General features: G+C 42.3%; 1 protein-coding gene across 1 annotated transcript in view; it reads left to right on the top strand.

Moving 5' to 3' along the window:
* The window catches only part of ASTN2 (astrotactin 2), a 208,859-nt gene that overhangs the window by 99,586 nt on the left and 81,773 nt on the right, over positions 1–27,500 (top strand). The window contains exons 10-12 of the mRNA XM_015817424.2: positions 6,199–6,349; positions 15,597–15,763; positions 19,290–19,478. Of these exons, the coding sequence (XP_015672910.2) occupies positions 6,199–6,349; positions 15,597–15,763; positions 19,290–19,478 (507 nt within the window). The remainder of the gene's footprint in view (positions 1–6,198; positions 6,350–15,596; positions 15,764–19,289; positions 19,479–27,500) is intronic.

A 27,500-nucleotide genomic window follows, 5' to 3' on the forward strand; every position in this document is an offset into this window, starting at 1 on the left:
TGGTTTTGCCTTTTCCCCCCCCCCCCCACAGTACAAATTCGGCTTTTCTTCCCCCCGTAGGGCAAACCACCAAATATTTGATTTCCTGATGGTTAGCAGGATGCATTCAGTCCAGGCTTGGTTATGGATGTCAATCAATCAGAACAGAGCTGGAAGGGACCTTGGAGGTCTTCTAGTCCAACCCCCTGCTCAGGCAGGAAACCCTATACCATTTCAGACAAATGGCTGTCCAGTCTCTTCTTAAAAACTTCCAGTGTTGGAACATTCACGGCTTCTGGAGGCAGGTTGTTAATAATAATAATAATAATAAAGTCAGGAGGGACCTTGGAGGTCATCTAGTCCAACCCCCTGCTCAGGCAGGAAACCCTATACCATTTCAGACAAATGGCTGTCCAGTCTCTTCTTAAAAACTACAGTGTTGGAGCATTCACGGCTTCTGGAGGCAGGTTGTTAATAATAATAATAATAATAAAGTCAGAAGGGACCTTGGAGGTCATCTAGTCCAACCCCCTGCTCAGGCAGGAAACCCTATACCATTTCAGTCAAATGGCTGTCCAGTCTTTTCTTAAAAACCTCCAGTGTTGGAGCATTCACCACTTCTGGAGGCAGGTTGTTCCACTGGTTAATTGTCTTCACTGTTAGGAAGTTTCTCCTTAATTCCAAGTTGCTTCTCTCCTTGATTAGTTTCCATCCGTTGTTTCTTCTCTTGCCTTCTGGTGCAATGGAGAATACGTTGACCCCCACCCCCCCCAACACATAACTTTAACGCCATGTGCTCCAAAATCCGGTTATATTTTGTTCTCTTCCTCCTTTTCCACTCTGCAAACCCCACTCCCTTCTGGCACTGATGATGTTACCTAGTTGGGTAACGAAATGTCTGCAAGAAAACCACCAAACTCGGAGACCACCAAGGACCCCTCTGTTAACGTAGCTTTACTATGAACTAGAATTAGCTCACCTGGTCCTATTTCTGGTCCAGTCTACCTGGTAAGGCTGACCCCTTGGGAGTGAAACTCCATACAGCTCTTCTTTTCCTTGTTCTCCCCCAAATCACAACTTTATTCATGCCGTTTTATGTTCGCCTTACTGCTCCGTTGCCTTCCAACGGAGCTGATTCGTGTTTTCCTGCCTTTTGTACAGCAATCCAGGCCTTCCTTTAGATGTTCTTTTTCTTTCTTCCTTTCCTGCGTTCATAACAAAAAACACCTCTGATTCCACACCATCGTTCCGGCTCTCCTTTTGTATTCTTCACATTCCTCCATCCCATTGATCACAGGGAACATGTGTCATCCCAATGTTCTCTTTTTGTGGCCGTCCGTGTTTCCCCACTGTTGTCGTCTCTGAGCTGATGACAAGAGTCTCTCGCAGTCTTTCCTTTGAGTGGAATGCCAGCCGCGCTTCTTTCTGGAACGCTGTTGCTTTTTTGGGGGGGGAAAAAAATCAGCTTTTGTGCTGTTATTGTCAGCTGAGGAGGGAGGGATCGTGAGAACCAGCCCTTCAAAGAACGTGGAAAGGGGCTTGGGAAAAAGGCCTCTCCGTGCCAGTCCGGTCCTCCCCCTTGGCGACCAGAGGCCGGCTGCTAACAATGGAGGCTGACAACCTGGATCCACTTTGCAGGCTCTGATCTGTTTTGACAGGCCTGATCGGGCGGACGTTTCATTCAACCCCTGTGGGAAAGAGCAGCTCAGACTGAATCCATCCATCCATCCTTCAGTGACTTTGGCAGGAGGAAAGAAGCTCTTCAGCTCGAAGGGGGAGGGACGTCTTAAATTGGCTGGGTTTGCCAAGATGCTTTACCAATGGCAGTGGATGCTGGGTCCTGGAAGCCCACCCTCTTTTGCTGCTAGGAAGTGCCTAGTCCTTCAGGGTCTCTGAGCTGGGTTGTTTTCTTGCAGACGTTTCATGACCCAGCTAGGTAACATCATCAGTGCTAGAAGGGAGATTCTGGATTGGTGGGGTCCTTGGGGCTCTCTGAGTTGGGTTGATTTCTTGGCAGATGTTTCATGACCCAACTAGGTAACAGGCTAGAAGGGAGTGTGGTTTGCAGACTGGGGGAAGGAGAAGAAGAAGAAGAGGAGGAGGAGGAGGAGGAGGAGGAGGAGGAGGAGGAGGAGGAGGAGAACGACGACGATGACTGTGGGGTCCTTGGTACTCTCTGAACTTGGTGGTTTTCTTGCAGACGTTTCATTACCCAACTAGGTAACATCAGTGGTAGGAGGGAGTGAGGTTTGCAGACTGGGGGAAGGAGAAGAAGAGAAGGAGGGTTATTCTATTCTATTCTATTCTATTCTATTCTATTCTATTCTATTCTATTCTATTCTATTCTATTCTATTCATCTTCTCTTCCATTCTATCCCTATTTTATTTTATATCCCTATCCTATCCTATCCTATCCTATCCTAGTCTTTAAGAAGAGACTAGACATTCACCTGTCTGAGATGGTATAGGTTCTGCTTTAGCAGGGGGCTGGACTAGAAGACCTCCAAGGTCCCTTCCAGCTCTATTCTATTCTATTCTATTCTATTCTATTCTATTCTATTCCATTCCATTCCATTCCATTCCATTCCATTCCATTTAGCTTTTAGAGCTCAACCAAGCCCAACTAATTATTTCCTATACTCAAAATATATGCCATGATGGGAAGAGATAAGGTGAGCAAATTAGTAGATGCAGTGCTTTGATTACATTTATAGCAATGTGTTCAGGAAAAATATTTCACCACGCTCCAGTTGGGATTCTGAGGCTGCAGCATCCCTAAATCGCAAATAACCCTTCACGGTTCAAAATATTTTAATGTTTAAGCTAATGATAGTTCAATTACTAGAAAACTGCTGTCAGTTGCTGCAGACTGCTAGATGTTAAATGAGCTCAAGTTGTTGGTTGAGTTATTTTGGTTTTTGGGGTGTTTTTTTTTTTTTTGCTTCTATTAATAATTTTGGTTATTAATAAATTTGCAAACGTGTTGTGGCATGAAGTGAAACTTTGTCGGGAGAATATTCCGAGTGCCGGCTTGGGTGGAAATACATATCTGGATCACACTTTTGTTCTAAAAGAAGCGGGTTGAATGGAAGCAGATGTTTCTAAACGAGGAATGTTTCCTGGGATTAAAAGCTGAGAAGGTTGCGCGCGGCTAAATTTAGAGGTGCCAAATCAGTCTAATTTGGGGGGTGGGGGTGGAGGGTGGACGCCATTTTTACTTTTTATATCTTTCGAAGTTCATTTCTGTGTCACGATTTTCATCCGCAGTTAATAAGCCAAGCAAGAAAGGGGCATCTAGATGCTTTTTTGCGTTGAGAGGCAGAATTTAGAATGAGTTTATTGTCCGATGCATCCATTTACCCAACATGAAAAAACACAAAAGACAGTAGTGGGATCCTCACGTTCGATTTGAATAATAATTCAAACAGACAAGTACCTGCAACATAAAACCCCGGACTTAAACAATCATCAATAAGAAAGACAAAAAAGTCTGGATAGTGGATGTGGCAGTGCCTGGAGACAGCAGAATAGACGAGAAAGAACTGGAGAAGATAACAAAATACAAAGACCTACAAATAGAAATAGAAAGACTGTGGCAAAGGCAAGTAAGGGTGGCACCAAAATAATAGGCGCCTTGGGTGCAATCCCAAAACAACTGGAGCACCACTTGAACACCATTGGCATTGACAAATTCGCCATTAGTCAATTGCAAAAGGCAGCCTTACTAGGAACTGCTTCCATCCTGTGACGAAATCTGTAATATGCCATCAAACATCCACATCTGCCTATCCCAGGTCCTTGGGAAGGACTCGATAGGTAGATAAAAATGCCAAATCCAGTCTGAACATCTGGCTGACTGTGTGATGATGATGATGATTATTATTATTATTACTATTATTATTATTATGAAGTAGTAGTAGTAGTGGTAGTAGTAGTAGTAGTAGTAGTAGTAGTAGTAGTAGTAGTAGTAGTAGTAGTAGTAGTAGTTGGAGGCAGATTGATTTAACAACCATGTTACCAACTTAACAACAAGAAAATGGGGTGAAACTCAACTCAACAAAAGTCTTGGGCTCAATTGAGGATTACCCACACTGTGGTTGGAAAGGCAGGCTGGGTACTGTGGAATTTAAAGCCAAATGCTCTAATTTTGGAAGCCTGCTCTAATCTTAGGATGGTTCCATCGCAATCTTTTGGTGCATCAGTCATTTCTTGTGAAACGCCGTCAACTTCTCTTGACTGAAGCCTCGCTATTGTTCAGCTGTAGGAAAGGGATCCAGAATTTTCAACTCAAAATGGGGTCACGTTGCAGGTAACAGCGAAAAAGTTCTCTCTCTTTCTCTCTCTCTCACTAAACCCTGTATATAGCTGTCAGCCAGCATAAGGTTTATTTAATTTCATGGTCCTTCACATGGAGGATAACTGGCCCGCATAGCTGAGTGAGCTGAATCGCAATTCACCCAGTTGTTTGATTCTTGGGAAATTGGGCCTGTTTGTTTCGTGGGGGTACCGCTTGCTAAAGTGCTCCAGGTTTTCTGTTTGACGTGACTTCCTTTTCTCTAACTGGGACAGTGAGATCTATGGTGCCCTGGCAAATTCTGTCACCCATTCCAAAAGCTGTGTTGTGTTACGGGGTTCTTCTACACAACCCTAGACAAACGTTGTGTGATTTTTATGAGTAGTTATGAGATTGGCACCAGTTTGGACTTGGGTCTTTTTTGGCAGTGAAAGAATGTTTTTGTGTCATTTTCCACAAAGAGGAAGGAAGGAAGGAAGGAAGGAAGGAAGGGAGAGAGGGAGGGAGGGAGGGAGGGAGGGAGGGAGGGAAGGAAGGAAGGAAGGAAGGAAGGAAAGAAGGAAAGGAAGTTCTTGTAAGTAGATGCCTTTATTGTTCTATACCTATAGACAGATTCTTGCCAAACTGAAGCAGACTGCTACCTATATGAAGCCCTTTCTGGGAACTATTAGGGAGGAGTCGTCTTCGCTCTCTTTCTCTTACATAAACTATCTAAACTAAGTTGGCTCCTACTCCTCTGAAATGCCTTTTTTTTAAACTCCTTAACAAGTATGGAATCTGGACCATATGCCATAACACATTGATCTTCTCTCTCCATCCTTACCCTTCTCACTGAAATCTACCACTTTTCTGTTTGTTGGTGGGGTTTTAGCCTAAATTGCGGTAGTATGCTTGAGAGGTTTGCATGGAACTGTGTAGCGGTAAATTAAGAAACTGGAAGCAAACATCGAAGTGGCAGTTCAGAGCAGGATGTGAGTTGAAAACATAAGTCCTTGGTGGTGCATGAAGTTGGGAAAATCCCAGTGGAAGCACTTACTGAATTTTCAGACACCATTCTCATAAGCCCTAGGAAATGTTCTTCCACCTTAAAAATGGTCTTTCAGTTGGAAAACGCTTTTGACGCAACTGCACTGACACAATACAAAATTCTCATTGCTCTGCTTCCCAGCGTCTCTCTCTCTCTCTCTTTCAGTTTTTTTAATGGTTTCCCCCCCTTTTTAATACTTTTCTATAGCTGTTTTGTCCCCAAAACAACCTTTCTTTGCTTTTCTCTCCTTCACACTCATGGAATGGAATGGAATAGAATAGAATAGAATAGAATAGAATAGAATAGAATAGAATAGAATAGAATGCAGAATAGAATAGAGTAGAGTAGAATAGAATAGAATAGAATAGAATGCAGAATAGAATAGAATAGAATAGAATGCAGAATAGAATAGAATAAAATAGAATGCAGAATAGAATAGAATAGAATAGAATAGAATAGAATAGAATAGAATAGAATAGAATAAGGAATGGAAATATAAATTGTCTTTGGCTGCTTGGAAATAGGACACATCTCTACTTTTATTTGGAAGTCATTTTTCTGAAGTCATGATTAAAATATATTGAGTATTTTAATTGATCTTGCTCCACTTAGGAAACCCTTTACTAAGGTTATGCATGACAAAAGACATTGAAAGAGACTTCTAATTTGAATTGTTGTCAGAAAAGAAAAGAGGAAGGGAGTTACTAAAGGGGGAAATCGTTAAATAATAGAGTGAGCAGACGGAGAGAGAGGGAATTAATCTGACTTTGGCTTAATTGCACTAAGTATGGAGGCCAGAGGGCGAACCGAAGGAATTTGGGAAAGAATTACATAAAGGATGGTCAATTCTTTGACTTTTGAGTTGAGCTGGCTTGAATGGACCTTTTCTTTCTTCAAGGGAAGAAGCAATGTTGTCGACCTATTTTGAGACCATCAACGACCTTCTCTCTTCCTTCGGACCGGTTCGGGATTGTTCTCACAATAACGGAGGCTGTACCCGCAACTTCAAATGCGTATCGGATCGTCAAGTGGACTCAACCGGTTGTGTGGTAGGTACAACTTTTGGCTCCATGGAAGATGGAGGCCTTGGATTTCAGAGAGTTTGGGAATGCAGACCTTCTCTCCATCTGCAGCTCCTTGAAGAAGACATAATCTTCTCCTGAGATTATGCAATTGCTCTTTCTTTCTTTCTTTCTTTCTTTCTTTCTTTCTTTCTTTCTTTCTTTCTTTCTCTCTCTCTCTCTCTCTCTCTCTCTCTCTCTCTCTCTCTCTCTCTCTCTCTCTCTCTCTCTCTCTCTCTCTCTCTCTCTCTCATATTCAGGTTGTAGTTATTGTATCATTTTTGGGGAATACATACTGCTCAATTGCCATCTTCCCTTCTGATTCTAATGAAATGGGTCTTGTGCTTCCAGGTTTATCTCTCTCAAAATATAACCCTTTGCTTTTTTTTTTTTTTGCACACAGTATATGAGATCATTGTATTAATTTCCTTGAGTGAAAGCAAACTGGATTTATTTGGAATTTCATATACCTCGCAGTATTTCATTCCTCCTCCTCCTTCTCCATCTTCTTCTTCTTTCTCCTTCTCCTCCTCCTTCTCTTTCTCCTTCCTCTCCTTTTTCTCCTCCTCCTTCTCTTTCTCCTTCCTCTCCTTCTCCTCCTCCTCCTTCTCCTCCATTTTCTTCTTCTCTCTCCTTCTCCTTCTCTGATGCTAGATACCTACCATAGAAGCCCAATTATTTATTTATTTGTTTACATACAGTCTTCAACTTACAACCGTTCATTTACTGACTGTTTGAAGTTGTAACGTCGCTGAAAAAAAGTAATTTATGACCATTTTTTCACACTTTCGACCATTGCAGCATCCTCTGTGGTCATGTGATCAAAATTTGGACGCTGGTTCATATTTATTGGCAGAGAAGAGCAACTAAGATGATTAAGGGCCTGGAGACTAAAACATACAAAGAACGGCTGCAGGATTTGGGAATGGCCAGTCTAGATAAAAGAAGTACTAGGGGGGACATGATAGCAGGATTCCAGTATTTGAGGGGCTGCCACAAAGAGGAAGGGGGTCAACCTATTTTCCAAAGCACCAGAAGGCAAGACAAGAAACAACGGATGGAAACTAATCAAGGAGAGAGAAGCAACCTGGAATTAAAGAGAAACTTCCTAAGAGTGAGGACAATTAACCGATGGAACGACTTGCCACCAGAAGTTGTGGGTGCTCCATCATTGCAGGTTTTTAAGAAGAGACTGGACATTCACCTGTCTGAAATGGTATAGGGTCTCCTGCTTGAGCAGGGGGTTGGACTAGAAGACCTCCAAGGTCCCTTCCAGCTCTATTCTGATTGAAGTGTCCCGGGGTCATCCGATCCCTTTTTGGGGCCTTCTGACAAGCAAAATTAATAAGGTAGCCGGATTCAGTTAACCATCGTGTTACTAACTCAACAGCTGCAATGAGTCACTTAACAAGTGTGGCAAGAACGGGGCAAAATTCCATGAACAACTACCTCACGTAGCAATAGAAATTTTGGGGTCCGTTGCGGTCCTACTCCGAGAACTTCCTTTACCTATTTCATCTAGCAGGAAGACAAGGATGGCTAATGATTCCTCTTTGGGCACCAATAAAAAGAAATGTGCGTTATCTAGGCAACAACTGAAATATTTAATTACAACCGGAGAGGATTCGTTCTTCTGTGGAATCGTTCCCGATGTCTGCATGGTAGTTAACACCAGGAGTTGTTTAGGAAGAGCCAGGATATTTGGGCTGAGAAGAGAAATGCCATTTGAACATCTGTGCAAGGAATAACAATGGGTGGTTCTTGTAAGAGGTGAGGGAAAGAGGAAGGAAAAAGACAGGGGAATAAGAGGGAGAGGTACTTGAGTTTATGCTGCTTACCCTGGTGAGCCAGCTGTCTTTTGGAAAACAGGAGAAGTGTCCGTGTAAAAAGCTGATAACTAGAGCACAAGGGACAAGGTAAAGCAATTCCCTGGATATTGGCTACTGGAAATGTTGTTTTGGCCCCTTGTCTGTATGCATGCCCTCTCATCAACGTGCAACTTCTCAAATGCTACAGAAATATTTAAACATGAGTAGAGTTGTGGTGTGGGCAAAGTTATCCTGCACACTGTTGAATATAGTACACTTCTTTTTGTACCACAATGAGTCTACAATTCACTGCCAAAGCCGGAGCAGAAATCTTGGCACCGTAGAAGATAATAACCAAAGAATGAGGATCAGCATCCCGAGCTTCAGACTTGGTGCTTCCCTTTGCTTGTCATGCACCTTTGAGGATTCTCACTGTGATAATCTGATCCTGCCGTGGCGCCAGTATTTATTTTTCCAAACTTGGAAGGTACCTTGGAGGTCATCTAGTCCAACCCCCTGCTCAGGCAGGAAACCCTGTCCCATTTCGGACAAATGGCTGTCCAGTCTCTTCTTAAAAACTTCCAGTGTTGGAGCATTCACCGCTTCTGGAGGCAAGGAGTTCCACTGGCTAATTGTTCTCACTGTCAGGAAGTTTCTCCTTAGTTCTAGGTTGCTTCTCTCCTTGATTAGTTTCCATCCGTTGCTTCTTGTCCGGCCTTCAGGCACTTTGGAGAACAGCTTGACTCCCTCTTCTTTGTGGACTTATAACAATTCATTTAGTGACCGTTCAGAGTTACAGCGGGGCTGAAAAATGGACTTAGGGCAGGTCCAGTCCCCACCATCCATCCAGCCGGAGCTGAAGAAGCTTCTTTGATGAGATGCGAAACGTCTTCAAAGAAAAGTCCTGCTGAAAAAAGCACCTTTGTGACGTAGGACCATTTTTTTACGACCATTGAAGCATCCTCCATGTTCAATTCAAACACCGGGCAGCTGACTCCTATTTATGACCGTTGCAATGTCCCAGGGGGTCCCATGACCCCCTGACAAGCAATGGGGGAGCCAGATTCACTTAACAAGCCTATTATTAACTTAGCAACTAGACCAATCCCCTGTAGGAAGGTCATGAAATGGGGCGAGGTTCATTTCACAGATGTCTCTCTTGGCAACAGAAAATTTGAGGCTCCATCGTGGTCGTAAGTTGAGGATTTTTACCCGCCCCGCATGTGCTCCTCAGGATTTCAGTGACATTTCCTGCCAGATAACCCCAGCAGCCCCGTCAACAAAGGCGACTGAAAGAGAAACGGATGGAAAATGCAGATATTTTTTTTTCCGCTTGCCTACTGCTATCACTCTTGATGGATCTACCCGAGCGTTACGCTTCAGCTTGTGGCACCTGTTAGGAATCTACCCGCCAGTTCCTGAAACTCAGCTGCTATCCTGCTGATCCGTGTTCACTGAGGTGTTTTATAGACAATGGAGCTAATTTATGGAAGTAGCAGATGTTACGGCTTGACATCAAATGACACCAAAGAGAGGATTTTTTTTTAAACCAGGATTTCAGTAGCTTTCAAACCAGATTGTCTAGGTCTGGATGGGGAATGGAGCCAGCCATGAGCTGCAGCTGCCAAAAAAAGCCAACACAGTTGTAGGCTGCATTTACAGAGGGAGAGAATCAAGATCAGGTGAAGTGTTAATACCACTTTACAATGCCTTGGTAAGGCCACACTTGGAATACGGCATCCAGTTTTGGTCACCATGATGTAAAAAAGATGTTGAGACTCTAGAAAGAGTGCAGAGAAGAGCAACAAAGATGATTAGAGGTCTGGAGGCTAAAACATACGAGGAACGGTTGTTGGAATTGGGTATGTCTAGTTTAATGAAGAGAAGAAGTAGGGGTGACATGATAGCAGTGTTCCAATATCTCAGGAGTTGCCACAAAGAAGAGGGAGTCAAGCTATTTTCCAAAGCACATGAAGGCAGGACAAGAAGCAACAGATGGAAACTAATGAAGGAGAGAAGCAACCTGGAACTAAGAAATTTCCTGACAGTTAGAACAATTAAAGAGTGGAACAATTTGCTTCCAGAAGTTGTGGATGATCCATCGTTGGAGATCTTCAAGAAAAGAAAGGATAACATTTGACTGGAAGGGAATAGGGTTTCCTGCTGAGCAGGGGTGGGACTAGAAGACCTCCCAGGTCCCTTCCAATATTTCTATTCTATTCTATTCTATTCTATTCTATTCTATTCTATTCTATTCTATTCTATTCTATTCTATTCTATTCTTCCAACAATGAGGTTCCCCTGTGTCCTTTCATAATTTCTGCAAGGATTTACTATAGTTTTGCCTGCATTGTTTGGATGTATTTTTTGTCTCTTCCATTCTAATTTCCAGTTGTTTTTGGAGTGCCAAAACCATCTCTTTTGCTTTGATGAAGCAAAACACTCTCGTGGCAAAACAGTTGCTAATATTTAGAAAAGCGCGACAGACTAATTTCAAAAGGTGGTCATTTACACTCCCTCAAAAACATTCTGTTAAGTTTTCTTTTCTCCCCCCCCCCCCCGTATTAGTAAGAAAAAGAGCTAAGCTTAATAGAAAGAGAAAAAAGAAAGATGGAGGGAGAAGAAGGAGAGAGAGAGAGAAAAAAAAAAAACCTTTTAAGCAATTTCTTTCACATTTTCCTGAAATGTTTTGGAAACAGGGTCTGTAATCAAACATTCGGAGTCTTCGGAAAGCAGGAAACGCATCTGATGTCTTAATGGGAATTATTTTCGTTTTTGACGGGGAAGAAAATTAGAGAAAAACAACCAAGAACAAGGGGTGGGTGGGGGATGTTTTGTTTCCTGAGCAATTTTTGCATTTTGTTCCTTTCATCTTGGCTTCAGAGGCCCTCCATAGTAGCATCGGCAACGTTTTTTTGAGTGTAGTCAAATGAGCCTCGGGCCTTCTGATGGACGTGTTGCAGGAACATGTTGGATGGACCTCACTTGAGATGTTTACTGCATCTTTTCTAAAGATCCAGAAATGATTTTTCCGGCTAAATGTTTCTTCCAGCTTTTTCTCCCTATCTCCCTCAGCTCGGTTGGATAGTTTGCAGAAACAAATGTTCCAAAACTTTACTTTCCTTCCTTGATACCCACCAGCCAACTGGAGAAAGGTCCCTGCAGGATTGCTTTGACGAAGGACCCTTCGCCTACGATTATCCAGGAAGAATTATTGGCTGAATAGAATATTGATTTTCTAATAATTTCTAGGTCTGGTGTCACTAGAGAGGCAGATCACAAATTGAATTGCCGCCGGATTGCTGCAGGATTGATTAAAACTCACCGTAATTATGGCTTCTTGGCCCTTTGAGGCAGGCTGATCAATCCTAGCTGAAACTGGATTTTATTGGCAGCCTCAGGAAATGGACATTAATAGGTCAGCTTTCCATCAGTCCTGAAGGGGGAATGAGTAGCAGCAACCAAGTCATAGAGATCATTGATAGGGTTACCAATACCTTCCCAGGTAAGGACACTCAAAGCTGAAGAAGACAAAGTATGGATAGTATGATGGCACCAGGATGGATGGATGGATGGATGGATGGATGGATGGATGGTTGGATGGATGGTTGGATGGATGGATGGATGGATGGATGGATGGATGGATGGATGGATGGATGGTTGGTTGGTTGGATGGATGGATGGATGGATGGATGGATGGAACAGCACATGAGCTTCGAACAGCTACAAATGTCCTTTGTAGAAAAATACATAGGGAAAAAAATCATATATTTTCCCTGAAAGATTCTGCAAAATACCAGTTTGTAATGCCTTGGTAAGATCTCACTTGCATCCAATTTTGGTCACCACAATATAAAAAAGATGTTGAGACTCCAGGAAGAGTGCAAAGAAGAGTAAGAAGAAGGATTAGAGGGCTGGAGAGTAAAACATACGAAGAACGGTTGCAGGAATTGGGTATATCTAGTTTAATGAAGACAAGGTAACACGATAGCACTGTTCCAGTATCTCAGGGGTTGCCCCAAAGAAGAGGGAGTCAAGCTATTCTCCAAAGCACCAGAAGGCAGGACAAGAAGCAACGGATGGAAACTCATCGAGGAGAGAAGCAACCTGGAATTAAGGAGAAACTTCCTAAAAGTGAGGACAATTAATCAGTGGAACGGCTTGCCTTCAGAAGTTGTAGGTGCTCCATCATTGGAGGTTTTTAAGAAGAGACTGGACAACCATTTGTCTGAAATGATATAGAATTTCCTGCTTGAGCAGGATACTTGGACTAGAAGACCTCCAAGTTCCTTCCAACTCTGTTATTCTGTTAATGCCAAGTCATTGGAGTCCAGTTCATAATTCTAGAGGAAAATCACCTATTTCTAACCTATATACTAACCGAGATCAGAGTTTTCTTCAAACTTTCTCCTCCCCCTCCTTTGGCATCCTGCCTCCTCTGAGCAACAAGATTAACAACTTGCAATTAGCGAACTGCCCATTTTGGAAGCAGGGAAACAGTTCTGCAGATATTAAGTTAATCACCACGATCCAAGTTTATTTAACCCATAAATACATTATTGCAAGCCCTGAAATCCCGCCAGGAACTTTGCACGGCCAGATCTGGTTGAGATTTATGATGGGGCTGGCCGGTCTTCAGGTTTCTCCATTCTGGTTCAGAAGGCAGAAGACAAGGTTGGGATTTCCAATGAGTTGTTGGCAGCAGAGCAAATAATAATAATAAATTACATTTAAATGCTGCCTGCCTCTCGGCAACTTTCGTTCATATGTTCTGTGCAAACATTATTATTATTATTTTTTAAGAAAGCAAAACCTTGGGGTTTGCAGTCTGGAAAACAGGGACGGTCAAATATAAGTGGTCAGAGGCTGCAAATATGTAAATGTGTTTGCAAATTATTATTATTTAAAAAGTGTTTGTCTTCTAGCTTGGCTTGGCTTGGAAGAAGCCATTTGCAAGTTGATTTCTCGCAACTCAGGGTTTTCTGGGATTTTTGCTCCGATTCAGGAATCCCATCGTGCATTTGCTGAGCCATTGTTCAGCCCCATTTATTATCTTCTTCCTACCATCCAAAGAGAGTGGTCTTTTCTCCTTTCCATCCCCCCCTCCTCCTTGGACAGGTTTCAGAGAAGTAAATAATAGGGGGGGTGGAGGGGAAGATAAGAGTCCTGTTTAATAAGAGCAGGCATTGATTAATGCTAGTAAATGCCCACTTTAACCAAAATGCTTGGTAGGAAACTGAAATTAAAAATGCTAATTATTTTTGGGCCGGAGGAAATGTGTTAAGGACTCCCTGCTTAGAAAATGGGAACAGTTCTATTTGAATCCCAACACCCCGGGTGTCTGTCGCAATCTGCATCGTGGCGCCCCTACAGTTTTTACATTGTGGGGATGCTACAGCTTAAAAGAGATCCTGAGACTCTGGAAAGAGTGCAGAGAAGAGCAACAAAGATGATGAGGGGACTGGAGGCTAAAACATACGGTTGCAGGAATTGACTTTGTCTAGTTTAATGAAAAGATGAGTTTGTCTAGAAGAGAAGGATGAGGGGGGACATGATAGCAGTGTTCCAATATATAAGGGGATGCCCCAAAGAAGAGAGAGTCAAGCTATTCTCCAAAGCGCCTGAAGGCAGGACAAGAAGCAACGGATGGAAATTAATCAAGGAGAGAAGCAACCTAGAACTAAGGAGAAATTTCCCGACAGTGAGAACAATCTATCAACTTGCCTCCAGAACTTGTGGATACTCCAACACTGGAGGCTTTTAAGAAGAGACTGGATAGCCACTTGTCTGGAATGGTATAGGGTCTCCTGCCTGAGCAGGAGTTGGACTAGAAGACCTCCAAGGTCCCTTCCAACTCTTTTGTTCTGTTCTGTTCTGTTCTGGGCCTTAAAGCATATTTAGACTTTTCATCAGGGTTTCAGGGCTTGTAACTGGTGCCTGGCACATTTTGGACTTCACTCAGCATGCTAAGAAACGGCATTGGTTGGTTACAATTATTTCTACCTTGATTTTGGGCTTTCCCAACAAGCTGCTTGCTCTTGCCTGGAAAAGCAAAGATTTGGAAGTCCAGGAAACCTGGTGGGGTAGGGAGAACTGGAATAGGAAATTAGTAGAAGGGGATAAATCCATTTTGCCTTAAATGTTTTCATCTTCTACCACTTACTCATTTTTCTAGGCCTGCCTTGAGGTTGGTTTCCAATCCATTTCTTGTCTTGCCTCTCTTGAAGCGGTGGGTGCTCCATCACTGGAGGTTTTTAAGAAGAGACTGGACAGCCATTTGCCTGAAGCGATAATAGGGCTTCCTGCTTGAGCAGGGGGTTGGACTAGAAGACCTCCAAGGTCCCTTCCAGCTCTGTTATTCTGCTATTTGCAGAGAGCCTTACCCATATTTTGTGAACAGAGTCGATTTCCGTTTTAGTTTGGATGCCGAACGTGGAATTGTCCCTTCGCCAAGTTAAAAGGTTATTGTAGACGTCTTATTCGGAGTTGTTTGATGGAGAACATCCACGACCCACTGCAATGCTTTGAGGTCTTTGATCAGTTCATGGGTGACCCCTGTGCTTTCTTGTTGTGCTGAAGAGTTGTGTAAAAGCCTGGAAAACGCAGGCATTGAATCAAATCAACTCACCCAAAGTTAGGCCAAATCAAAGAATGGGGGTCCTTGCGGTTCTGTGAACTTGGTTATTTTCTTGCAGACATTTCATTACTCAAACTAATGAAACATCGGCAAGCAAACAGCCATGCTCAGAGAGCACCAAGGGGACACACACACACACACACACACACACACACACTTCTCCTTCTTCTTCTTCTTGTGCCATATCCGTTATTGGACGTTGGCGATCATGTTGGCAATCTTGTTTTTATCAGCAGCCGCACGAAAAAGTGCGGCTGAGTTTTGTCCAAACCAGTCCCTTTGATTATTTAAGCCATGATGTTCTTCTTCTGCCTGGACCTCGTTTGCCTTCCATCTTTCCCTGGAGGATGAAATGGAGTATGCCGTATTTTTCTGGGTGTCGCATCACCTGTCCCGAAATATTCCAATTTTCATTTTTTAATCGTTTTGATGATTTCCCTTGGCTTTCCCAGGTGGCTTATCTCTCTCTCTCTCTCTCTCTCTCTCTCTCTCTCTCTCTCTCTCTCTCTCTCTCTCNCCCTCTCTCTCTCTCTCTCTCTCTCTCTCTCTCTCACACACACACACACATTTCAATCCTGATCTACAATCCTGATCTCCTTTATCAGTACCCCCCCCCCCCAAAAGGAGTCTCTAAGGATGGACTGCATTGTTGTGTGTTCCGAATTTCCTTGCAGGTGCACCAACGCTATTTGTCCCCCATTCCACCAGCATTTTGCATCCTTCCTACAGCATCAGACACCATGGTCTCCCCCCTCACTTGAATTCTCCTTTTCTTCCCTTCTTCATGCAGTGCCCTGAGGACTTGAGACCCATGAAGGATGGGACCGGCTGCTACGACTACTCCAAGGGGATTGATTGCTCAGATGGCTTCAACGGCGGCTGCGAGCAGCTATGCCTTCAGCAAACTCTCCCTCTCCTGTGGGACCCAACCTCCAGCACCATCCACATGTTCTGTGGGTAAGAAAGAAGGGCCCAGCCTTTAGAACATTGATCATCCACCCACTGAAGAATAAATTTCCGGACAGTTAGAACAATTAACCAGTGGAACGACTTGCTTCCAGAAGCGGTGAATGCTCCAACACTGGAAGTTTTTAAGAAGAGACTGGACGGCCATTTGTCCGAAATGGTGTAGGGTTTCCTGCCTGAGCAGGGGGTTGGACTAGATGACCTCCAAGGTCCCTTCCAATTCTTGAATAGAATTGGGGATATTCTATTCTATTCTATTCTGTTCTATTCTATTCTATTCTACTCTATTCTATTCGACTAGATAACCTTTATTGTCATTTTTTTTCCTGTGGGCACATTGGCACACATTAAAAATGAAATTTAGTTGCTTCCTCTCCAAGTGTACGCATACATAACACACATTTAAAACATATTATATACAACATATGTATAGACCTACACCCTTGCATATAAGTAACATATAAATATTATTCTATTCTATTCTATTCTATTCTATTCTATTCTATTCCTTAATTCCATTCCTTAATTCTATTCTATTCTATTCTATTCTATTCTATTCTATTCTATTCTATTCTATTCCTTAATTCCATTCCTTAATTCTATTCTATTCTATTCTATTCTATTCTATTCTATTCTATTCTATTCTATTCTATTCTATTCTATTCTATCCTGTTCTATTCCATTCCATTCCATTCCATTCCATTCAATATTCTATTCTATTCCTTATTCCATTCCATTCTTTATATATCCCCCTCAAAATGCATGGCCAAAAAAAAAACCCCCTTTGAAGGAGTTGAGTGCTCTTAGTGGTAGTCTCTTAGCTGCGTTCCTTCCTACTTTTATCTCAATTTTACAGGAATTCCGTTTGAGCACTCAGAGCCTAGAGCTCCAGATTCAATTAGTTGAATAGGCTTATCTTATTTACCTCCTTACTATTCCAGTCAAGGTCTCATATGGACTTGGTGGCGCCACAGATGTGCTTCTGAGGTTGCAAAATAGTGAATTAGCAGAGTGCTTCTAACTATTCCTTATAACTGAAGGATACTCTCTACTCCCCAACGTATTTTGAAAGCTTCAGGGTGAGAAAACGTAGCCATTGCCCTGTTGGCCTGCTTTTCTCCAGGCACGCTGAGGACGTCACTAAAAGTTTACTTGGTTGAACTAAACACATTTCTTCTAGGTAAAGCATTTAAGTCTCTTTTGTCAAATTTGAGATATTTATTGCACCCAGCTGACTCTTAAAATTTGCTAGATCTTTGAAAAATGTGACGGAAGAGAGTGTATTCTAAATGTTGGCTTAAGGCAGAGTTGTAGATCAATGGCTTGGCAGAATACAGAATAATAGAGTTGGAAGGGACCTTGCAGATCTTTTAGCTTTTAGATCCTATATCGAAAATGGCTGTCCAATCTCTTCTTGAAAACCTCCAGTGATGGAGCACCCATAATTTCTGGTGGCAAGCCGTTCCACTGCTTAATTGTTCTCACTGTTAAGAAATTTGCCTTAGTTCTAGGTTGGTTCTCTCCTTGAGTAGTTTCCACCCATTGTTTCTTGTCTTGCCTTCAGGTGCTTTGGAGAATAGGCTGACACCCCCCCCCCCCTTCTTTATGGCAACCTCTCAGATATTGGAAGCCTGCTATCATGTCTCCCTTAATTCTTCTTTACATTAAACTAGACATACCCAATTCCTGCAACCATTCTTCATATGTTTTAGCCCCCAGTCCCCTAATCATCTTTGTTGCTCTTCTCTGCACTCTTTCCAAAGAGTCTCAACCAGTGGTGGGATTCAGCCAGTTTGCACCAGTTTGGTAGCTAATTTTTGGTTGCCCAGACCCAGAATGGACTTCCGGAAGTGGCATCCATGCAGAGAACCGACTGTTCACAGATTTGAATCCCACCACTGGTCTCAACATCTTTTTTTACCTCAGTAGCGACCAAAACTGGATGCAGTGTTCCAAGTGTGGCATTACCAAGGCATCATAAATTAGTATCAACACTTCATGTGAACTTGATTCTATCCCTCTGTTAATGCAGGGAGAGAAGGAATACCTATGTCTCAGGGTGCAAGCCTATATGCTGTATTTTGTAAACATGGGGAGGATCCCTTATGGAAGGCTTCCACATTCTTTATGCTATGGGCACTCACCAATAAGGGATATTTCTCTCCTTCAAGTTCTGGTGTTTTGTTCAGTACTCTTCTCTTGGACACACCTCTGTGTGTGTGTGTGTGTGTGTGTGTACTTCCTTTCCCTGCATTTCTTCCTCCAGTTTATTTGCTGTTTCAGTTCATGGCAAAAATCTAGCACCTCCACTTCCTTTTTGACCTTCAGCCAGATGCGAAGGTGTACTTTTCTGCACCAGAGAAGCACTCCCTTTAAAAGCAATTCCGTGAAACATCTGTCAAATCCTGACACTGCCAGGTGCGGCAGGTGGCAACAATTTTGTTGTGTTGCAGCCCTTCACAGTTCCCTGGGGTGTTGGGTTCACCACTTCCTGCCTAGGTGTGAATTGCTTTACAGCTTGCAGAAGAAGGGAGAACAGATAAAGAGGGGGGGAAACGTGTCAGGTGGAATCCTGGTTTTCAAGAAACGTCAGAGTATTCCTAATTCTACATGGGTTGCCAGAGGGACATTTTACACCCTATACCTTGTTTTATTTTATTCTATATTTAAAGCCAACTGAATGAACCTGGAATTAGAATAGAATAGAATAGAATAGAATAGAATAGAATAGAATAGAATAGAATAGAATAGAATAGAATAGAATAGAATAGAATAGAATAGAATAGAACTGGAAGGGACCTTGGAGGTCTCCTAATCCAGCCCCCTGCTCAAGCAGGAGAACCTACACCATCTCAGACAGGTGAATGTCCAGTCTCTTCTTTAAAATCTCCAGTGATTGAGTGCCCATGATTTCTGGAGGCAAGCTGTTCCTCTGGTTGATTGTCCTCACTGTCAGGAAGTTTCTCCTTAATTCCAGGTTGCTTCTCTCTTTGGTTAGTTTCCAACCATTGTTTCTCGTCCTTCCCTCTGGTGCTTTGGAGAATAATGTGACCCCCTCTTCTTTGTGGCAGCCCCTCAAATACTGGAACACTGCTATCATGTCCCCCTTATTTCTTCTTTTCTTTAGACTGGCCTAACCCAAGTCCTGTAGCCATTCTTCGTATGTTTTGGTCTCCAGGGCTTTGATCATCTTAGTTGCTCTTCTCTGAATTTTTTCCCCAAGGTCTCAACATCTTTTTTGTGATATGGTGACCAAAATTGGCTGCAGTATTCGAGGTGTGGTCTTACTTACTAAAGCGGTAATGGTACTTGATTCTATGCTTCTGTTTATACAACCCAGGATTGTTTTAGATTTTTTGGTTGCTGCTGCACATTGCTGGCTCATAGTCAAATGATTGTCAGTGTCTTGGGTGTCATGTGATCCCCTTTTGTGAACTTCCAACTTTAGCTGGACCTGACTTGGTCAGTTGCATTGTGGAGCGATGCTGATGACTTTTCTCTTGTGTTTGGTCTTCAGTTGCGTTGAGGAATACAAGCTAGCTCCAGATGGCAAGTCCTGCCTCCTGTTGTCGGACATCTGTGAGGGCCCCAAGTGTCTCAAGCCAGATGTGAACTTCAACGACACTCTCTTTGGAGAGATGCTTCATGGCTACAACAACAGGACCCAACATGTCAACCAAGGGCAGATCTTCCAGATGACATTCAGGTAGGTTGGGTTCCCACCTGCTCTCCTTATGAAGAGTGCGTAGGATGTGTTTGTGTGTAGACAAAGGCACATTCTCTGAGGGAGTTTGCATATGTAAGCATTGGAAACATTCAAAGTTACTTATTCAATATTCCCCATTTTCCCCAAAGATTCTGGGCAGTTCTAAACCCATGAACATTGTGTGGGTTGAAAAATGACCAGCCTAACCTCCAAAAAAGGCCCAGATTAAAATAATATGTATGTATGTATATGTATGTATGTATGTATGTATGTATTTATATATATCTGTCTATCTATCTATCTATCTATCTATCTATCTATCTATCTATCTATCTATCTATCTATCTATCTATTATCTATCTATCTCTATCTCTATCTCTTGCTATCTCTATCTATCTATCTATTTCTATTTCTATTTCTATTATTTCTATTTCTATTTCTATTATTTCTATTTCTATTTCTATTATTTCTATTTCTATTTCTATTTCTATTTCTATTTCTATTTCTATCTCTATCGCTATCGCTATCGCTATCGCTCTATCTATCTATCTATCTATCTATCTATCTATCTATCTATCTATCTATCTATCTAGAGATAGATAGATAGATAGATAGGTAGGTAGATAGATAATAAACAGATAGATAGATAGACACACAGACAGACAGATATAACAGATAGATAGATACAGATAGATAGATGATAGATGATAGACACACAGATAGATAGATATAATAGACAGACAGGCAGGCAGGCAGACAGACAGACAGACAGACAGATATTGTGAATGTATGCGTGGGTGGTGGCAGAAAGGGGGTCCATACCCACAAACACACCCTTGCAAGTTTACAACTCGGGTTGCATATCCTTTGCTTTCAAGGACCGGCAGAAGAGTCTATGGTGAGAGACAGCTGTGAAAATGACAGCTGGCACAATGGGTTTTCTTCCAGGTTGGCTGCTGAGTCAGCCAGTCCTTTCTCTACTCTCTCCCCCTGCCTCACCCCCCCAAGAGAGCTTGATGATCCTGCAAATCTTAAGGCTATTTGTGTCACATTAGAAAAGCAGCGGTTTGTTTTTGAGTGGGTGGTCCAAGGTGTTCATTGGCCTTTGTATCCCCTGGAGGATAATTGGGGGGAGAAGGAGATCCAGAAGGGACCACTGTGTTGATGTGTAGCATGGGGGAAGCAGACACCCATGACCTCAACTGATAGATTATGAATGGAATCTAATTAATAATGTGTGGAGAGAGAGAGGGGAGGAGAGAGGAATAGAGGGAGAGAGAGGGAGAGAAAAAAGAGAGGGGAGAGAAAGAGAAAGAGGGGGAGAAAGAGAAAGAGAGAGAGGAGAAAGAAAGAGGAAGAGGGAGAGAGAGAGAGAGAAAGAGGGGGAGAGAGAGAAAGAGAGAGAGGGGAAAGAAAGAAAAAGAGGGAGGGAGAGGGAGAGAGAGAGAGAGACAGAAAGAAAGAGAGAGGGAAAGAGAGAGAGAGAGAGGGAGAGGGAATAGAAACAGAGGGGGAGAGAGAGGGAGAGCTGAGAAACTTGGAAAATTGCAGACTGAAGATGTTTCTACCCTTAACCAACTGTGTTGCTCCTAACAATTAAGCAGCTCAGCATTCTATCTGTGTGGAGTAATTATTTTACAAGGTCGTTGTTTGCGTGTTTTGCTAACTGGAAGAAAGAAGACGGCAGAAGAGAGCAGGTAGAAATTATAGTTGAAAGGCTCCAGAGAGAAAGAGGCGCATTGTCAAAGCAATTTCTTTTAAAAAAAAAAAATTGAAGAAGGGGAAAAAAATGTAGATGGACAAGCTTGTGAGGTGGAGAATATAAGTCCTTGACTTATAACAGTTGGTTAAGCGACTGTTCCAAGTTACAACGGTGAGCATTTTTCACACTTAAGGACCGTTGCAGCATTCCCCAGGGCCAGGGGATCAAAATTCGGATGCTTGGCAACGGGCTCCTATTTATGAGACTGGAAAAGCAAACCTTGGTTGCAGCTATTTTTCCTTGCTATTTTTCTTGATCTGAGTTGTGTTGCTTACGTCTAGTCATTGTCGTGAATAAGCCAATGTTTGTGGCATATCGTGATACGTGAGGCCTTTTGCTTGCTTTATAGAAGGTATAGAATAGCGAGGCTTGAAGGGCCCGTGAACCCAGCTGGAGAGAAATAAATGTTTTGAAATAAGATTTCTTCTTCCTTCGTTCCATCTGATGTCCTGTTTGATGGAAGGCTTCTCCTTGTCGAAAATGCAAATCTTAGACAGGCAGTGGAAATTTGTGAATATTCAGTTTCTCTCTCTGTCTCTGTCTCCCCTCTCTCTTCCTTCTTTCTGTCTCTCTTCCTTCTCTTCCTCTCTCTCTCTCTTCCTTCTCTCTCTTTCTATCTCCTCTTTCTCTTCCTTCTCTCTCTATCTCTCTTCCTTCTCTTTCTTTCTCCCTTCTGTCTCTCTCTTCTCTCCCTTCTCTTTCTCTTCTGTCTCTTTGCTGTCTTTCTCTTTGTCTCTGTCTCTTTCTCTCTGTCTCTGTCTCTTTGCTGTCTCTTTCTCTTCTCTCCCTTCTCTTTCTCTTCTGTCTCTTTCTTCTCTCTGTCTGTTCTCTTCTCTTTCTCTATCTCTCTCCCTTTTCTCTCTCCTCTCTCTCTGTCACTCTCTCTGTTCTCTTTCTCTCTCTCTCTTTCTTCTCTCTCTGTCTTTTCTCTCTCTTCCTTCTCTCTGTCTCTCTCTGTTCTCTTCCTTCTCTTTCTCTATCTCTCTCCCTTCTCTCTCTCCTCTCTCTCTGTCACTGTCTGTTCTCTTTCTTTTTCTCTCTCTCTTTCTTCTCTCTGTCTGTTCTCTTCCTTCTCTCTCTATCTCTCTCCCTTCTCTTTCTCCTCTCTCTCTGTCACTCTGTCTTCTCTTTCTTTCCCCCTCTCTGTCTTTCTTCTCTCTCTCTCTCTCTCTTTCTTCTTCTTCTTCTTCTTCTTCTTCTTCTTCTTCTTCTTCTTCTTCTTCTTCTTCTTCTTCTTCTTCTTCTTCTTCTTCTTCTTCTTCTTCTTCTTCTTCTTCTTCTCTCTCTCTCTCTCTCTCTCTCTCTCTCTCTCTCTCTCTCTCTCTCTCTCTCTCTCTCTCTCTCTTCCTTCTCCCTCCCTCCCTCCCTTTCCCTCTATCTCTCTTTCTTTCTGATGCTTGTCAGAAGGTAATCTGGCTTTTCCTCTCCCAAGTGGCAAGCTTTTGTTTTAGCACCATTATGTTAATGTTGTCAAACAGCATGTCGGGTCATTGAACAACGAGGGAGGAATTCTCATAATATTGAGGGGACGTTTTGGCAAGTTAATTTCAAAGCTGGCCTCTCCCTTCCTGTTGCCGCTTAATAAAACCCTCCAAATATCACAAGTCACAGCAGACAGCTCGAGGGCAAGTGAGACGCAGCAAGCAAATACAGGGCATCCTTGACTTACAACAGTTCATTTCGTGACCGTTCAAAGTTACAACGGCACTGAAAAAAGTGGCTCATGACCATTTCTCACACTTACGACCATTGTAGCATCCCCTGTGGTCAGTTCAAACACCGGGCAACTGACTCCTGGGAGGGAGGAGGGAGAGAGGATGGAGGGAAGGAAGAAGGAAAGGAAGAAAGGAAGGGAGAGAGGAAGGAAGGAGGAATAGAATAGAATAGAATAGAATAGAATAGAATAGAATAATAGAGTTGGAAGGGACCTTGGAGGTCTTCTAGTCCAACCCTCTGATCAGGCAGGAAACCCTAGACCATTTCAGACAAATGGTTATCCAATCTCTTTTTAAAAACCTCCCATGTTGGAGCACTCACAACTTCTGGAGGCAAGTTGTTCCACTGGCTAATTGTTCTCACTTTCAGGAAATTTCTCCTTAGTTCTAAGGTTGCTTCTCTCCTTGATTAGTTTCCTATCAGTTGCTTCTTGTCCTGCCCTCGGGTGCTTTGTAGAATATTGGAGAAATTATATCAGGTCAGTTTCGATTCTTGAACATCCTTGAGTGCGAGAGAGATCATTATTACCAGGCATAATTCAGCACGTATTTTCTAAGCCCCTGTATTAACTTCACCAAAGAATAGGAGAATTTTGCAGCTTCTGTCTTGGGGTGAAATGAACTGACCCGAGAGCTTTTTAATGCCTCTTTTTATGATTCTAATTTTAACCTGGGATGATTGCACCATTAGCTCCTATTATTAAGCCATGTGGCCCGAAAATGGTTGAACAACGATACTCATAACTGAGATTGATTAAATGTCTCGCCTTTCCAGATCCAAGGGAAACCTGGAATATTAGCTGGGGGATGAACCTGGGGGAAGCAAACACTCTATAATGGTTTGAAAGGAGCCAATAAAATGGGGCAACAGTCAGTCAATGGCCCCATCATTTATTCAAGACTCCGGGATTGTGGAATTAAAACGAATCCCTGCATTTGACTGAAACCCAGGGGATGGGATTAAGCCAACTTTGCTTCCTGACAAGCTGAAATGGTTAAAGCCACTGCTTTATGGGTCTTCTGGATACCGGGCTTTCATTCCTGCAGGAACAAGCTAGTATCAGATCTGGAACCTTTTGAAAGAATGCGAACAGATCTCAGCAGAGCAAAATGTATCCTAGCTAATTGGATTCGTGTTTGATTCCCAGCTTCTGCTTTCCTGGAAGGGTCAGCCAAATCTCTAACTCCCTTCACGATTAACGTTCAGAGGGAAACTAAACCGGTCACTAATCAGGGCCCAAGGAGTTTCATTCCCGTTTTTCACAAAAAGCTTCTCTCTCTCTTTCTTAGATTACGAGAGAGTCTAGTGTCTCTCAACAGTCTACCTTTCCTAGATTAACATCCTCTGGTATGTGTAACACTTCAGAATTTCCCCTGTCGGGTATATATTTACCCACCTAATATCCTGAAGGAGAGGTGTGTACAAATTCAAACATTTGTTTAATTTGACCCTCTGCTGGCGAAGTCAAAATGATTCCTGATTTGCAGTACTGAAGTGTGACTACACAGATGTTCTTGCCACTGCATCAGAAAGGGTGGGACCTATGTTCCCATCCCACCCCATTGGGGTGGGACCTATGTTCCCATCCCACCAGAAATTCCCATAAATTCCCAAAGAAGAAGAAGAACGTAAGTTATTCTTTGTGTAGAATCTTGTGTAGAATTGTGTACATGATATAGAAATAGAGAGCTGTGTCCTCTTTCCCTTTAGTTTTAAAGTTTAATTTCTTCAGTGGAAAACTCAGGAAATTTGAGCTGTTCCCTTTTTTTAAATGTATATGATTTTTATTTTAAAAAAATAACAAGATGAAAGCACTACATACGTTAGAAAAGAAATAAACAAAAATACTGAATACGTACGAAAGAAAAAAAGAATAACAGAGTTGGAAGGGACCTTGGAGGTCTTCTAGAATCTAGACCAACCCCCTGCTATCCCATTTCAGACAAATGGTGGTCCAGTCTCTTCTTAGAAACCTCCAGTGTTGGAGCACCCACAATTTTTGAAGGCACGCCATTCCACCAATTAATTAATTAATCAATCAATCTCGGTGAGACCTTTCCTTGATTAGTTTCCATCCGTCGTGTCATGTCCTGCCTTCTGGTGCTTTGGAGAACAATCTCCTCGTGGTGGCATCCCCTTAGAAAAAAAGAAAAGAAAAGAAAAAAAGAGAAAAGAGGAGAAAAAAAGAGAACAGAAAGCAAAGATTATAAAAAGCACCTTCGGATCTTCTTAACACTGCTTATAAGTCATTCCCATTTCACCTTGCCTAATTCCTATTTCCCTGCATTCCATCCTCTACGTGTTTTAATCATCCAACCCATAAATCACATTCATTTTCCTTCCTTTCTTTAACCACAAAAAGAAATAAAAAAAATTCACAAGGGGTTTTCCACTCCCTCATAAATGTAGTCCCTGCCCTTTCCCTAATCAGACAAGTCAATTTTGCCATCTCTGAAGGTCTGAGCGGTGCCGATCTTTTTTCTCAGCCAGCAAAATATTCCAGAAACCGCTGGGCATTGCATTCCGTAGACCTGTGGAGGCGTGGAAGGAGGCACTTGCAGAATTACTGTCGCAGCTGGCAGGACTGTGGAGCAACCCGTGCCCCAGTTGGGCACCACTGGCATCCCTGCTTCAACTTCCCTGGGGGTGAAAGGACCTACCAAACGCTCAGTTTCCAGATGGGGCAACAAGGGAACATCTGGAGGTTAGAAAGGGGAGGGAGCTTGTCATTCAGATGACAGTGAAGCTCAGACAGTAGAGTAGAGTAGAATAGAATAGGATAGGATAGGATAGGATAGGATAGGATAGGATAGGATAGGATAGGATAGGATAGAATAGAATAGAATAGAATAGAATAGAATAGAATAGAATAAGGAATAGAACAAATAGAATAGGATAGGATAGGATAAGGAATAGAATAGGATAGGATAGGATAGGATAGGATAGGATAAGGAATAGAATAGAATAGAATAGAATAGAATAGAATAGAATAGAATAGAATAGAATAGAATAGAATAGAATAGAATAGAATAGAATAAGGAATGGAATAGAATAGAAAATAGAATAGAAAATAGAATAGGGAATAGAAAATAGAATGGAATGGAATAGTCACCAAATGAACTGTTGTAAGTCAAGGACTTACCTGTACTGTATATATAACTGTACTTACCTGTCACTTTTAATGTTGTACACCTTACCAGTCAAACGTTTAGTTAGGTGATAATATGCTTCCCAGATTTTAAGATAAGCATTAGAATATGCCTGTGTTATTTCTGCATTCATACCAAACGATGCTACCTGAATTACAGTCCTCCTTGTGTGGTGTTTTGTTTTGTTTTAAAGCAAATTGTCTATGCTAGGACACATTCATCCAGGAAACACACTGAAAACAGAGTAAGGGAACAAATAGGATGGTATCGAATCAAGCTGCTTTTAATTTCAAATATAAAACAGATGCGTAGATAGTTGTTAAGGCCGTAGCATCCCCGTTAAAATGATTACACTGCGTTTGTTTGTTTGTTTGTTTAGATTGAATGTTAAATTCTGCTTGGCTGAATTTGGCTCCTGGCTTGTTTGAGGAAAGATTCTTGCTGAAAACGTAAAGTGTTCTTTTCCGAACGGTGTAAACACTTCATAGTAGGATGAAGCCGAAAGCAATTTCTTCTATGCTTCCTTAATTTGAATTTTATTGTTTTAGAATCAGAAGGGACTAACTTTTTGCTTCCTTGGTAGATAAAAAATAGTTGTCCAGGGGTAAAGCTCAGATTATCCTACATGGGATCATCTCTAATATCTTTAGTAAAGTTAAAATTCTGGAAGAGCTGGGGATACTCACTGTTGCTAGTTTGGGCTCTCGGTCAATCAAAGGTCTGCTTCCTAGATAGCAATAGCACTTAGAATTATATATCACTTCACAGTGCTTTTACAGCCCTCTCTAAGCAATTTACAAAGTCAGCCTATTGCCCCCAACCATCTGAGTCCTCATTTTACCAACCTCGGAAGGATGGAAGGCTGAGTCAACTTTGAGCCCATCAGGATCGAACTCCAGGCTGTGGGCAAAATTAGCCTGCAATACTGCATTCTAACCACTGCGCCATGACAGCTCATATGATAGATAGATAGATAGATAGATAGATAGATAGATAGATAGATAGATAGATAGATAGATAGATAGATAGATAGATAGATAGATATGGATGGATGGATTGGATGGATGGATGGGATGGATGGGATGGATGGGATGAATGGGATGGATGGGATGGATGGGATAGAGAGATAAAGAGATAGAGATAGCCCTTAGACTTATATACCACTCCACAGTGCTTTACAGCCCTCTCTAAGGGGTTTATAGAGTCAGCCTGCTGCCCCCAACAATCTGGGCTCTCATTTTACCAACTTTGGAAGGATGGAAGGCCGAGTCAACTTTGAGCCCATCAGGATCGAACTCCAGGCTGTGGGCAGAATTAGCCTGCAATACAGCATTCTAACCACTGTGCCATGACAGCTCATATGATAGATAGATAGATAGATAGATAGATAGGTAG

Source organism: Protobothrops mucrosquamatus, unplaced genomic scaffold (assembly GCF_001527695.2).
Source record: "Protobothrops mucrosquamatus isolate PMUCROS unplaced genomic scaffold, P.Mucros_1.0 scaffold587, whole genome shotgun sequence".
NCBI lineage: Eukaryota > Metazoa > Chordata > Lepidosauria > Squamata > Viperidae > Protobothrops > Protobothrops mucrosquamatus.